Genomic DNA, 13,259 nt, shown 5'->3' with positions numbered 1-13,259 from the left:
CTTAAATCAACAACCTGTCTTCAGCCTCACATTAACTTGTGAGTGATGGCTATCATGGCCTCAATCCTACGCCCTGTCCTTGACCAGTAGCTAAGTATTTTCTGTGTTTTTCTAAATCCGGACGTTAACAGTTTGAGGCCAAAGACTCATTCATCGGGCATTTCTCTCAGCCATCCCCTGCTTCCAAAGTCCAATATTAATCCCTCAAGCTGCAAATTTTGTGAGCTTTCCAGCTTCGGCCAAACACACAACAACTGTTTTATTATCAGGAGACGACAGGCAATAATGACTATGGCCCGAGCTAAGCAACTGCTCCTTTGAGCTTTCAAAGAAAGCACCTAATTAAAGGCTGCTTTAGGACTTTTGTTACTTTTTTGACTGGTGATTATAGACCATTCACTGGGGATGGTTTGTCAGTTATTTGTGGGTGGTGCACACCAAACATATCTAAGAGCTTTACTTATGTTGTCTCAAAGCTGCCTATTTTCCTAGCATGTCCCTAGATTTTGTTTCTGTTTTGCAGAACAAATTTCCTTAGTTTCTGCAGAAACTCCTCACACTAATAAGGACATCTCATCAACAGCATTTCAGAGACAAACTACGCTGGTTAAAAATTCAGGCTCCCTGGTATTTTGTGTGTGATTTTCCGTACTCAGGAGTAGAGCGTCCTTGGCTCTGAGGACAAGTTCAGCAGAACAAGCCCAGTGCTCTTTGAAGCACATTTGAGAAACGGCAAAGCTTTATTAGCACTTTGCTTGTCTAAAGCATCTTCACAACAACCCCTCGACTACAACTAAAACCATACGTCTCCAAAAAAAAGTGGCCTGCTGCCGTATTTGGGCCAACTCTAATTGTCTAACTAATCTCTACAGCGTTAAATGACCCAGAGAAACTGGGTCCCACAGGGCAGGCTTTACCCCCACTGATTGGAGACTTTGCTTTTTGTTTTCATTGGCATATTAAAACAGCATAGGCTGTGAGTGGAAAGCCTACAGAACTATTGGAAATGTAATTAAGGGCTAGGAGCAGCTTTTAAACGGTTGACTAGTGCAGAAACAAACTGTGCCCTTCAGCCAGCAAAAACTTTAATACATGGGAAATGAGTGGCTCAATCAATAAGCAGGGCCTCATTTCTTTTGTAGGGGAAAATTCAATGGAAGACAGAAATAGGATGCTTCACTGTCTGAATACTGTTTCTACTTTTCAAGTGAAGAGCCACATTTTATGGCAATATCTACTTAAAAAAACAGACCAATAGAGACCTCTCTTTAGAATATAATAATTTATCAAGACAATTACATTTGTCATTATAACAAAAATAAGGAAATGCTGCAGTGTGCGCTGGCTGCAAATGAATCTCAAGTGTATTGTGACAAATCTGACATCTTAAATATTCCTCAGGTGCTAAGGTGAAGTAGAACTGCAAAAAAAATAAAAAAGCTCCAATCAAGCACAAGTATCTGTTGAATCCAAACGCCACAATCATTTCACACTGACAGTGAACAATCCATTGTCCCTGCTAGATAATTACATTCATCATTAACAATCTCTAATCTGATTCATTTTAAGGTGACATCCTTCAAAAACTGTCTTTTCAAACAAGCTATGGAGTGAGTGATTGGGCAATTATCAGAAACAGATTCGGCAAGCCCACACTGGTCTTTTCTCCCCGGCATCAGTGGGTTTGGGATCATTAGAAACATTTTCTCCACATGTTATCTCTCTCTGCACCTCTGGCTTTGTTGCCTGCACACATGCAGGATGATGCAACACCTTCCAAACTAGTAGGAGGCCATCCCTGGCAATTCAGTCAGTGTAGCAAAATAAAAAAAGAAGTAACTATCAAACACTGTCTCACTGTGTTAGCGCTGATAAATATTCATGATAGCAGCTTGAAAACCAGCTGTTTTCCTTCAATTAAACCTCTCCAAGAACTACAGTTTTGAAAACAGACTTTTTTTTTAATTAACAGCTTATGTTTCTGGCCCAGAACAAAACTAAAACATTACAGCACCTATAGCAAAGATTTATAAGTACCAGGTGGGGCAAGAACATAGGGATAACAAGGGGAGGTAATGGTGCTGCTCCATGCCCTTGGCCTGCAAACCTCATGCTGCCTAAAGTAATGTTGAATACACACAGATAAGGGAGGTGTGTTATCCTATTAGACCCTATCAGAAGGATGTGAATGCTGCTGCGGTAACAGATACTGAACATCAGTCCAACTAGCTGTGTGGAGCAGATCAAATCAAGTCATCAAAAGATCCTTCGTACATCAAAGGCCGTGAGCAGACCTGGCCATGTGCCTGCCATACCAACAATGTAGAAACAGAAAGTAGAGCTGCTAAATCTGGCAAAGCACACATACGGTTGCCCACTTTAAAGGCACAGATCTGCTGTCTGTGGTCATTATTGGGAGGTAAAGCCCAGAAACCCAACGACCAGTGAAGGTGAGCAGAAAGAAACCACAGAGGGCTTACCATCAGGAGGCTGGGCCGGAGTGAAGTGAGGTGGTTTGTCTGAAAGAGATAAAAGAAAAAGAAATTGTTTAGTTTGGGGAAAATTCTGCAAACTTCCCAAAGGCAAAAGCAAAAATAATTGAATTCGTACCAGAAAAAAAGAGAAAGAGAGAACATTTCTATCTTTGTCCTTTTTGTATCTCACACATTTGAACACAGTGACCGAGCCCTGCAGGGATGGAGCTGAGCTAATCGGACAGGAGTGCATTCCAGCGATATCAGTATCATCACCGTGTTGTCAGTCGTCCCTTCAAAACTCTAATCGTTCCAAACCATAAGGCATGACTTTTGATGTTACAAGAGCACAAGGGAAATTGAGAACAGAGGGATTTGATTTTAATTTGAGTTGAAAAGTGTAAGATAAGACGGGAAATTCAACAATAGTGATGACATAAAGTGCATCAGGGAATACACACTCGGTCCTTGCCTCCACCCACCTGCAGATACATGTGGAATAAATCAGAATCTTTTCCCCCTAATACATCACATTACATCATGCTACTCTCCTGGTCCACAACCAGCAGACAATGACAAAGCTTTTCAAGGCGTGGGAACCATAAAACAAGACCTGTAGTGTCAAATGGCTAAATAACGCTCATGTAATCTGAGTCTTCTGCAGCTTTAACACCTTGGCTACTTTATGTAAAAATGATGTGGGCTGTTTTATTTTTACCTAGCAGGGAATGGAAATAAAATATTGCAGATAGAAAAACTGAGTAAAAACATAAAGAGGGCATCAGTTATGTTTTTTTTAATGCATAACATCAAAAAGGATTCAATTATAAGGTCAACTGTATGTAAGCAACATTATAGAAGGAAAAAAAACTATTTCCCAGAGCCCTGGGCATATTCTCAAACAAGCTGAATTACAAAAATGTGTAATTTCTGATTATAAGCAGTTAGTGATCTCATTTGAGAGGTTGTAACCAGAAAAAAATCCGTTCTTCCATAAATGACGGCACATTCAAATTGCGGTATGTTATATTCTGTTGATGGTATAACTTATTAGACAACTAATGATTTTAGCAGTGAACAGAGAAAAAAACAAGTGGAAGAATCACATCTGCAGACACTCTGGATGTAGTAAATCATGGCAACATCATGAGTTTTAATGTGTAAGGAAATATCTGTGCACCGACATCATTTGCAGGGAATTTGTTTTACCAGATGGTTACTCTTTTATAAGCATGATACATTCCTCAAAGACTATCACGATACAGTAGGCTGGTCATGGTGTACCGGGTTACTTGAGTACCAAGCACGACCCAACTGAACCACCATCTGCACTCTAGCAGTCCACCCGTCTGTGTGACTCACTAAGCAAAGCCCCGGTGAGTTGTCAGAGCTGCCTGCACTGAACAAACACACATTCAGAAAAAGCTGAGCTACCACCCAGACATCTCCCCGCTGCCTCTACACTGTGAAGGATAATGAGGAAGATACAACACATCACATCAATTACCCCGCCATAACACATTTTCGCAACCCACCCCCCCACCCCCCCGTCAACCTCTGCGCTGGAGCCTTTCCCAGGACTTCTGCGATACCCGTCGGCACCCTGAGACACAGCTGAGTTTTAAATTTAGGCTAGCTTAAAATTGCTTGTCAACAGTCGGGGCTTCGGGGGAGAAAGGAGTCTGTGCGGGAGAGAAAAATAAATGAGGAGAGGGGAGAGGAGAGGAGAGGAGAGGAGAGGAGAGGAGAGGAGAGGCAAGGTTGGTGCTAGAGGTGAATAATGAATTGTCTGCTGAAGCTGCTTCGCATTCAGTCATGACAGTAACTGATTTTCATCTAGGGGGAGATTCAAGAATACACATAAAACTATGGGGGAAAAAAATGGCATTGGGTAGATGTAGAGGAGGAACAGAAAGGAGCACCGACAGACTTCCTACTTCTTTTTCTCACTTTTATAAACATGTCTAAATATGCACAAACAAACAGATAGAGACATAGTGTCATGCAAGGTGAATCAGAAGAAGCCTGAAAGAGAATGTGTAGTACAAAGTGAGCCAAGATGCTAGGCGAAGCTAAACGATTTCTTCACATTTCCATAACGAAAGGACAAGATAAGGTCTTTCCATAAACATATCAGCCACTTCCATCTCCCTTTACACCTGGCAAAGCCTGCATAAGTTCCCGGTTCTGTGTGAATGTCACAACACAGCCATCATTCACCCTATATCTTCGGCAAATCAATAAGTGTCTGGCTGTGACATTTACCCACGTGCAGAAAGGGGTGTGTGTGTGTGTTTATCTTTGCATGTGTGTCACCTTCCCCTTTGCTGTGGCTGATGGATAGTTGTGCAGAATGATGAAGTGAGTGTGCGCCCGTGCAGCAGGCTCCACTGGCAGGCAAAAGAATTTCGAGGGGGGAGAGGGATGCAAACTGTGTGCGTACGTATGGACATGCCTCATTCCGTATGTTGACAACAGAATTTGTGAATTCGAGGTCTTCTAACACCCCTCCCACTAATACACATGCACACATCTCCAGCAGCAGCACTATCACTATCCAGCTGTCCTTGTGGCCACATGGCAAAGGGCTCCTGGCAGCATAATAGAACCCCTTCAGCTCATCAATTTCTCCAACACACATTTTTCTTTCACACCACCACAGGAGAGGTGAAGATTGGCCTGCTTTATTCGAGTCTGTATTAACTCCAACTAAATCTGTCTGTCTCAAATTGATTCGGTAACAAAGCGAGTTTATAAATGACCCCTCTTCTCTCGAGTAACCTGCAACCAGAATTTAGAACGAAAATAGAAAAACACAAGCTTAAAAAAAGAAATAAAAAACTTAGGCACCTTTGACAAATGCGGAAAGTTATATTCTGTCAGAGCACTTTGCCTTGTGAACATGCTTAAAACGATCAGAGGATAACAAGAGCAAAGATCGGTTCACATGAAATGACAAATCAGACGACTTCAACCTTCATTAGGATGACTCTTAATAAGCAAATTTAGTTACCTAGTATAATCTGCAAGTGATTATGAGGCCAAATCTTGCATAAGTAATAGACCACTTAGTAGAGATAAGAAGATTTAACCTTTAACACAATTTGAACTGGAAGGCATTACAAAATAGACTTGTGTAAATCTCTTACAGTGAGGAGTTTGTGTTAAATAATTTGGAATTGGTCAGGGTTGATCTTATGTGGTTGTGAAAACACCCCTTGGCTTTAGCAGCTATTAGATCTGGCAGTTGCCTTTACATGCCTAAATATGAGATCAGTAACTTTAAAGCAATAAAACAATGCTTGCAATGTGTTTTAAATAGTATAAGGCAATCAAACAAACTGTTTCAGGGATCCTTCACAGAGACAGTCCCTGTTTTATACTGAAGAGTACTTTTCTGAACTGAAATAATAATTTGACATTAAATCTTATTACAGAGCTTCATTGGGGAAGAAAAAAAATAAATTAGCTCTACTGAGAACTCTTTAACACAATAGCTCTATCAAAAACTTTCACTAGTAACTAATGAGCTACTGCACTTTTAATTTATGCTGGGGAGAGATTTTTTTTTTTGCATTAGGAAGAGATGACAGGAGGGATTGGGCTTTTCCAAACCAAAAGATAACTTTTTGAGCCACTTAAGGCTTTTAATCGCCATGAAATACTTCATCGCACAGTTCAAAGTAAATGCCAAGGCTTTAGAGAGGAGATACAAAGCTGTCTTAGAACCCTGCTTACTCAGAGTCATGGAAGGTGGGTTTAAATGTCCTTATGTCCCTACTTCAAGGACAGATAAAGCTGCTATGAGACATTTGGTATGCCTTGTTTTGATGGGGGCATTCGCTTCAATGTGGACATTTAATGCAGGGATTGTCATGTGTGCCGAGAAAAGATGTTTCCCCCAAATAAATTCTGTGGAAAAGGCAGCACAAATCTATTTGAATTTAGCTATATGGCGAGCTTTCTATTGCCAGACAGAGCCATTAAAGTGATTTGAAAGTGCAGCAGAGAAGTGGAGCGAGTTACAGTGTGTGCTTCAGTTGAACAAAAACGTACAGTTATTGAGGAACAGCAGCACGGCGAAGCCCAGAGTAGACGTGGCCAGCAGGATCAGACAGATGTTGCAGGGGATCATGAAGTAACGCACCACCAGCGACACTTTGTGCTGGTACCTGCGGTCCCGCTCCGGCACTGGCGGCGAGGGGTAGTGGCACCCGCTCATGCTCCACTCCAGCGACCCCCGCCCCTCCAGGGTGGAGGAGACGATGGGACGGGGAGTGCGCCGAGGGGTGCCCAGAGACCCGTTGGAAAAAATGATGGCGGTGGGGTGAGGGCTAACGATGTAGATAATGAAAATAAAATGCAGAAAAGATGAGTAATGGACAGGGGTTTCAGCTATGGCTCCAGCTGTGCACCGTGACAGGGACCCGGTGACTGTTTCTCTCAGAGAATCGCGGCAGAAAGCTATCAACGCTTCGCAAGAGGCACATTTTTACAGATAATAACATACATTTGGGGAAAGGGCAGACAGGGGGGACCTGGATGTCGGACTCCTACAGCCCCCCACCTGTCCAGACAACCTCCATTCCTCTGTGCCCGCTGGGAAAAAGACAAACTAATGTGAATTTAATGTGCAAGTATGCGTGTGTGTGTGTGTGTTATGAGGTCATGTATACTTACAGCGCAGATGTGTGTAGATTTAAGTGGGTGGTGATAATGTGTCTGACAAACTGTGTTATAGTGCTTTTGGCATATATGTGCGTGACATGTATCAAACCTAGAAATGTGTGCGTTAGAACGTGGGTGTTTTGGATATCCACATGGAAATTTTCCACAGCAGGTTGACAGTAAATCCGCTGAAGGAATCCGCTCTTTTTCTTTTAATGACCCTGATGGGCAATTAGTCGATAATAAAAGAGGTCAGGGGACGCCAGCTCCAAACAGCACCCCTTTCTGTTCTTGTCAAAAGCCTTCCAGACCAAAAAATGGTCCTGCGCTCATTGAAAGCATGTGTCAAATTTATTGCAGGAAAAGGTGATGGCTTTGCAAGTTCCGAGTGGCTGTGGCTCTCCTAAGTAATAACTTAATGCTCTGCTTCCAAGTCACCACAGCTCTTTGTATCCAAAGGAATGGCTTCTTTGGTTTATGGTCTAGTCCATGACATGCAAAGCCCCTCCGAAGCTGACATCATAACCAGAAAGAGTTGGAAGCTGAATCCGTCCACGAAAGCTTCAAGGAGCAAGCAGTTGGTTTGTTTCTCCTTCCTCCTGCGCGTCTGTCACTCCTCTACACTTCAATGCCCTTTTATTTCAAGCAGGTCTCATGCAGGGGGGGGAAAGCAGCTGCACCCCTCCGCTCTAACTCCAATGGTTCGCTGGGGCCAAAAGCAGGTCAAAGGAAGCGGAGGAGAGGGGGAAAAGTTGGAGGAGCAAACAATCACGAGCCACACTCGACCTGTCAATTCATAGCTGCCTTCTCCCATACGCAGCCACAGATGAGCAGCAAAATACAAAAAAGGTATAAACTCAGTAAAAGAAAAGGAGAAAAAACAGAAAATGATCAGAAATCAACCAAGATGCTTGAGGCAAAGACTTGCTGGGGTTTTGTCAGCAGCAGGCAAAAATAAAGAAATCCAACCAAATTAGAGGGGAAAAAAAAAGGTTTTAAGGTTAAGACCCTCAGAAAAATTAAATCAATTCTACTTTAGGTTGTAGAGAAAAAAAACTTGTCCTGTTTTCTCTCCAGCATCTAATCCTTTACTGAGTTGGATGTCTTAGTCCAGAGGTGCTCCCCATGTGTCCCAGTCACCAAGATTTAACTTCCTGCTTCTTCTACGTGTGAATTTTCCTTTCACTGGTTACAAAAGCAACAAATTAGGCAGCAGGTATTCATAGCGCTCTTAATCCCCAGGCAGCAGGTAGTGGTCCCGGTGTCAGCGCGCTCAGGCAGCCAGCTGAAGCGAGGAGTCAATGAGAGAAGTCAGTGGACAGACAGAGACAGACGAGAAGTAGATGAGAGGGAGGAGGAGGGTTCGCAAAAGGAAAAGCAGATCCTGACACTTCGGTGCACCCCCCTTTTTCCCCCCTTTTTCCTCTATTGGAGAAAACTGCAGCGGCATGTCGCTGGTTCCCAAACAGTCTCCTCCAGAGCGCTTCGTCTCTCAGCCCTCAGCCAGCGAAACAGATGAGCGCATATCGAGAGAGCAGGAGAGACAGTACGCCAGAGAGGGAGAGACGGGGGGAGTGGGCGAGGGGCCGTCTTTAACAAAGGCGTGAGGGAGGAGGGGTTGGAGTTGAGTGAGGGAATAAAAAAAATAAATAAATGAAAACAAGCGAGAATAAAGGCTTTCGGGAGTAGTGCTCCAGCCTTGTCAAAGTGGGGAGGGGGCTCAAAAACAGTCCAACAGCAAAACAAAAGAGGACCACAGACTCGGAAGATGTCAAACACCTCCTCCATTTGTTTACAGCCTAATCAAAAGAAAGTCTCTTCCTCCAAGAGCTGGAGAATTTCCACAAAGATTTAATGAGGCAAACTGTGAAAAAATGGGCTTACCAATGGGAGGGGGCAAAATACATTAAAGTCAATCATGTATTGAGATTCCAAATAGCCTTAACCCACTTGTTTGTGACCCTTATGGACAAAAAGCCTGAGAAACTTCACTAATTAACCTTTGGAGCTTTTATTCCGACTTCGTCACACAAGAAATAGGAATCTTTTTTCCCCCACATGAATAAATATGCCATCAATTATATGGCAAAAAATAAATGACTTAAAGACCTGTCTCATGATCTCAGGCAAAAACATTTGCATTTATTACACAGGAGATGACTTCCAAAAGCATTCCACTTTTTTGTTTTTTTTATAATGTGATAATGCGGTTGGAGGAGATGGGAGGTTTGACTGTGTTTTAGCAAGACCCTGCATTCGATGTACCTACTTTGAAGAAACTCAGTGGCAGCAGGCAGCAGATGCAAGGCGGTATCTATCATCAATTATTTATGTTTTTTTACTCTCTGTATCTGTGTCTATCTTTTCCATTCACTCCTCCCCCAACTCTGTGCTTTCCACAGGGCTGCTCATACACATAAACAGTAACTCTGATGCAAACAGTGGCTGCATCCACAGAAGATCAACACGAACGCTGATTCAATTGTCTTTTCTGTATGAGAAAAAAGGCAAACACGCAGCTATCCCTGTCTTAGGTCTCTGTTTGTTTGCAGCCTACAAACTTATTTAACTTGGAGACATTTGAATACAATCTTAAAAAAACACCAAGAGGTAGGCGACGTTGCTTCCACCCAAAGTCATTTATCTCTTTGAACAGTGTGTTCATTCCCAGGCCCAAGCTGAGCTCAGTGGGGGAGACTAACACCAGGGAGCTTTCAAACTGCCTGCTGAGGGTCGAAGGTTCACCCCCCTCATCAGAAACACCACCCAGCCAGAAGCACCTCCGCCTTCTCACCTCTTTTCGTACTTGATACCCCAGACAGTTCACATCAACTCTCATATTGCACAACAAAACCTGACTGATGAACTTGCTGACAAGAAACAAGGAAACACCTGCTTTCTCATTTTGCAGCTTCTCTTTAGTCTGTCTAATCTGTAGCTGCGTCTTTATCACCACAAGTTCTCAGTACTCATTTGAGTTGCGGAAGCTGCATTAAACAAAAAAGTAAAGGTCGAATAAATCATCCTAAAGTATGAAGGGAATACCATTTTCTCCCAGCAGAGGGTGATAAAGAGCAATCTTTGCTCCCTTCCCCGCTGCTCCGACCCAAATAAAATCTTCCATTGACATCAAAGCTCAGCTGCTTTGATCCATTTTTAATGCCACAAGTACAGCAGAAGGTTAACATCTCTCTCCAAACGCTTTGAAATAGCAATTTCCATTAAGGAGCCAAAGGAGCTGCTTTCTTGTTTAATGGTCTGGCAGGAGTGATCCGTGCGTGCACGAGCACGTTTGTGTGAGTGTGTCGCTCTTTGTGCACAGGGTGAGAAATTTGTCATGTTCAATAACTGATTGGTAGTTATGCTTCAATCAAGGTTTGTGTGTGTGGGTTTCAGCAGCTGGCAGCACACATCCCGGTCTTCTGCCTGGCTGGCCTGCATTCGTCAAATTGATCTAAAAGAAAACAGGCGCTACCTCTGCGGGATGACAAATTTTCCCAGAAAAGATTATAAGATGAAGAGATATAAGGAAAGAAACTGTTATCACTGAGATTTACTTACTAGAATCAAAATGAGAAGAACTAAATTCTCTTTTTTTTTTGCATCAGCGCCTTACATATTTTACACATACCTGACATTTTAGCTGCACTGCCAAAGAACTGAAGGTCAAATCATAAATAATGTTCGCCCAGTATCTCTGTAGGATCTAATGCAGAAAGCATGAACAGGTATGAATTCTTCATATCTGATATGTTTTGGAGAGTTTTATTAGATGATTCAAAGCCATCCTCTTCCAGTGGTCCATCATCTGCAGAACTCTTCCTGCAGGCAGTAATAATGGAAGTGAAAAGCAAATTTGCATCAGCAGGTTTTATTTATTTTTATATTTAGCTGTGACACTGATTCAGAGAAAGTAACTTAAAAATAAAAGAGTGAAAGGTGAGTAAGCACTCAGTGGATGAATTTCTAACAAAACAACATTTTGTGGTTTAGAACAGAAAAAATGAATAGTTTCTCTGAAACATGTTTTCATGACACGAAAGGTTTGTCTTTTTTGTCTGTCTGTCAGGCTATAATGTCCCTTTTTCCGAAGGGGACTAACAGACAGAAACTATTAGTACTATTTTGGATCATGAAATAAATAGTTCTTAAGATGAGTCTTTTTTTCAAATAATATGTAGAAGAAAAACAGCATATAAAGTTTTTATTGCTAAATGCATTAACAAAAGCTTTGTACATTAGGGTGTGTGACAAAAAACCCCATCTCTGCCGATGAATACACCAACACACCATTAGAGTGGGATTCAGCACATTTTTCAAAGCAGGAGCTATCAAAAGTGAAGCGGTTGCCTTCACTAATGGCGCTAGAGATCATTCTTTCCTGCTGTCCATTGAAAATGAGCGTTTTAATGATGTTGAGAAAAAGGAACAAAGTCCGTTAAAATTTAGAACAGATATGGTAATTGCTTGCACTAAAGCCTGTCCACTGGCCCACTCGACTATTCATGGCCGCCTCGTTTCCAAAATAGTTAACCATATTGCCATTTTGCATTTTTTTTTGTGCACATGTATGTGTAGAAGATAAAAATTAGATTTCTTTCAGCCCTACAAAAGCTATTGATAGCCGTTTCCCAGTGAGTTTTTATGGCTCTGTGGCCCAAACTAACATCAGTGTGGTGACACTTCATTTAAGTGCATGTAATTCCTTTCATGAACTAAGTATTCAGGCCACAGGCTCTGCTTTGGGGGACATTAGGTTGACATCAAAGGGCCATGTTGGATTCTTCGTGTGCATCGAGGCGAGTCGGGCTAGTGGAGGCCCAGGGTCCTCACACCCAGTGGGCCATGACGGTGAGATGCTAACAGGTGGACCAATCTACTTTTTATGGCATTAACTCCAATCATTATAAGTCAGACTCCACTGCACTGACCAGCAGATTCCCAGACTTTCCAGTTTAGGCTCACAAGCTGAGCAGCAAAGTGGAGGTCAGCTGGATGTGACCAACAGCATTAAACTCTGCTAATGGGGACTCCAGGAAAAGATCTGAAGGTGGTCCTACAAGGACAAAAACCAGATGAATGACTGATAGGGGAGTGTTACCATGGGATATTAAAAAATAACAAAAGCAAATCAATTAAAATTTTAATAAAGACCCAGTATTCCTTGAAGGAATGCCTGGCACCTATCATGCTAATGTTTTGAATTAAAACATAATTTTATGCTAAAAAGAGATGGAGTTAAATCTGTTTTGGTCTTTGTAAATGAATTTACGGGTGATCACATGTGACACAGTGAGCTCTTGCAAAATCTGTTTGCGTGTTGAGGATGACTCTCAGCTACAACCATATCAATTGTAGCTCAAAATTCGTAAAACAGACTGAATTATAGCCATTTTTGTGGTGGCTAAGGTCGATTAGCATCTTAAATTAGAGTAAATCTAGAAGTTAATGAGTTGCAGACGTACATCCAATGATTACTTTGAGAGTTTCATTAAAATCTGTTCACTGGTTCATGAGATGTTTTGCTACAGAGAAATGAACACACACATACACACACAGCATTATTTTTACCAAGACTGATACCTGGAAAAGAGAAGAAAAGAGCTGAACATATCAGTTTAAGTATCAGAATGTGATCTTGTTGAATCTGTATTTCATTACTTGTCTCTAAAAAAACCCAGGCTTGTTCAGAAACAAATCTGTGAGTTTAAACAAATTTACACAGCGGGTTGTTCCCAGGGGGGATCATTTTTAAGACTCATAAAACCATTCTGTAAGCTTTTGGACTCCGAGTGGGGTGTTGCATATTCTACTCATTTATATTGGCTTATTTCTTCTTTTTTTTTAATTTATAATGAGTTCCTACAAGTATAAGAAGATTGTTAACTGGCATAACTAACAGGGGGACTGAAACATTGATGTGCTCTGAATACAAAACTTTTAAACCTCAAAATAAATAAAACAACAATAAGATTACTCAAATGATGCTGCGCTGGGTCGTGTTTAGGTTGTATTTGGAGCTCAGTGGTTAGAGCAGTCGTCCTCCCATGGGAAAGCTGGAGGTTCGATTCAGTCAGTATGCCACATATCAAAGTGTCCCTGGGCAAGAAACTGAAC

General features: G+C 41.9%; 1 protein-coding gene across 4 annotated transcripts in view; it reads right to left on the bottom strand.

Annotated features, from left to right (window-relative positions):
- Positions 1–13,259, bottom strand: part of agrn (agrin) — a 278,848-nt gene that overhangs the window by 169,626 nt on the left and 95,963 nt on the right. For 2 of the 4 annotated variants that reach the window (XM_025004895.2, XM_017411272.3), the window contains exons 1-2: positions 6,531–8,668; positions 2,481–2,519 (exon numbers count right to left, since the gene is read on the bottom strand). In XM_025004895.2, coding sequence (XP_024860663.1) covers positions 2,481–2,519; positions 6,531–6,696 — 205 coding nt within the window. In that variant the 5' untranslated portion in view covers positions 6,697–8,668. Of the gene's footprint in view, positions 1–2,480; positions 2,520–6,530; positions 8,669–13,259 lie in introns of those variants that run through there. The other 2 variants (XM_025004894.2, XM_017411271.3) reach the window with 1 other exon arrangement.

Source organism: Kryptolebias marmoratus, linkage group LG8, assembly GCF_001649575.2.
Source record: "Kryptolebias marmoratus isolate JLee-2015 linkage group LG8, ASM164957v2, whole genome shotgun sequence".
Taxonomy (NCBI): Eukaryota; Metazoa; Chordata; class Actinopteri; order Cyprinodontiformes; family Rivulidae; genus Kryptolebias; species Kryptolebias marmoratus.
The sequence above is the reverse complement of the archived record's forward strand: the minus strand, read 5'-3'. Positions and strand labels throughout refer to the sequence as shown.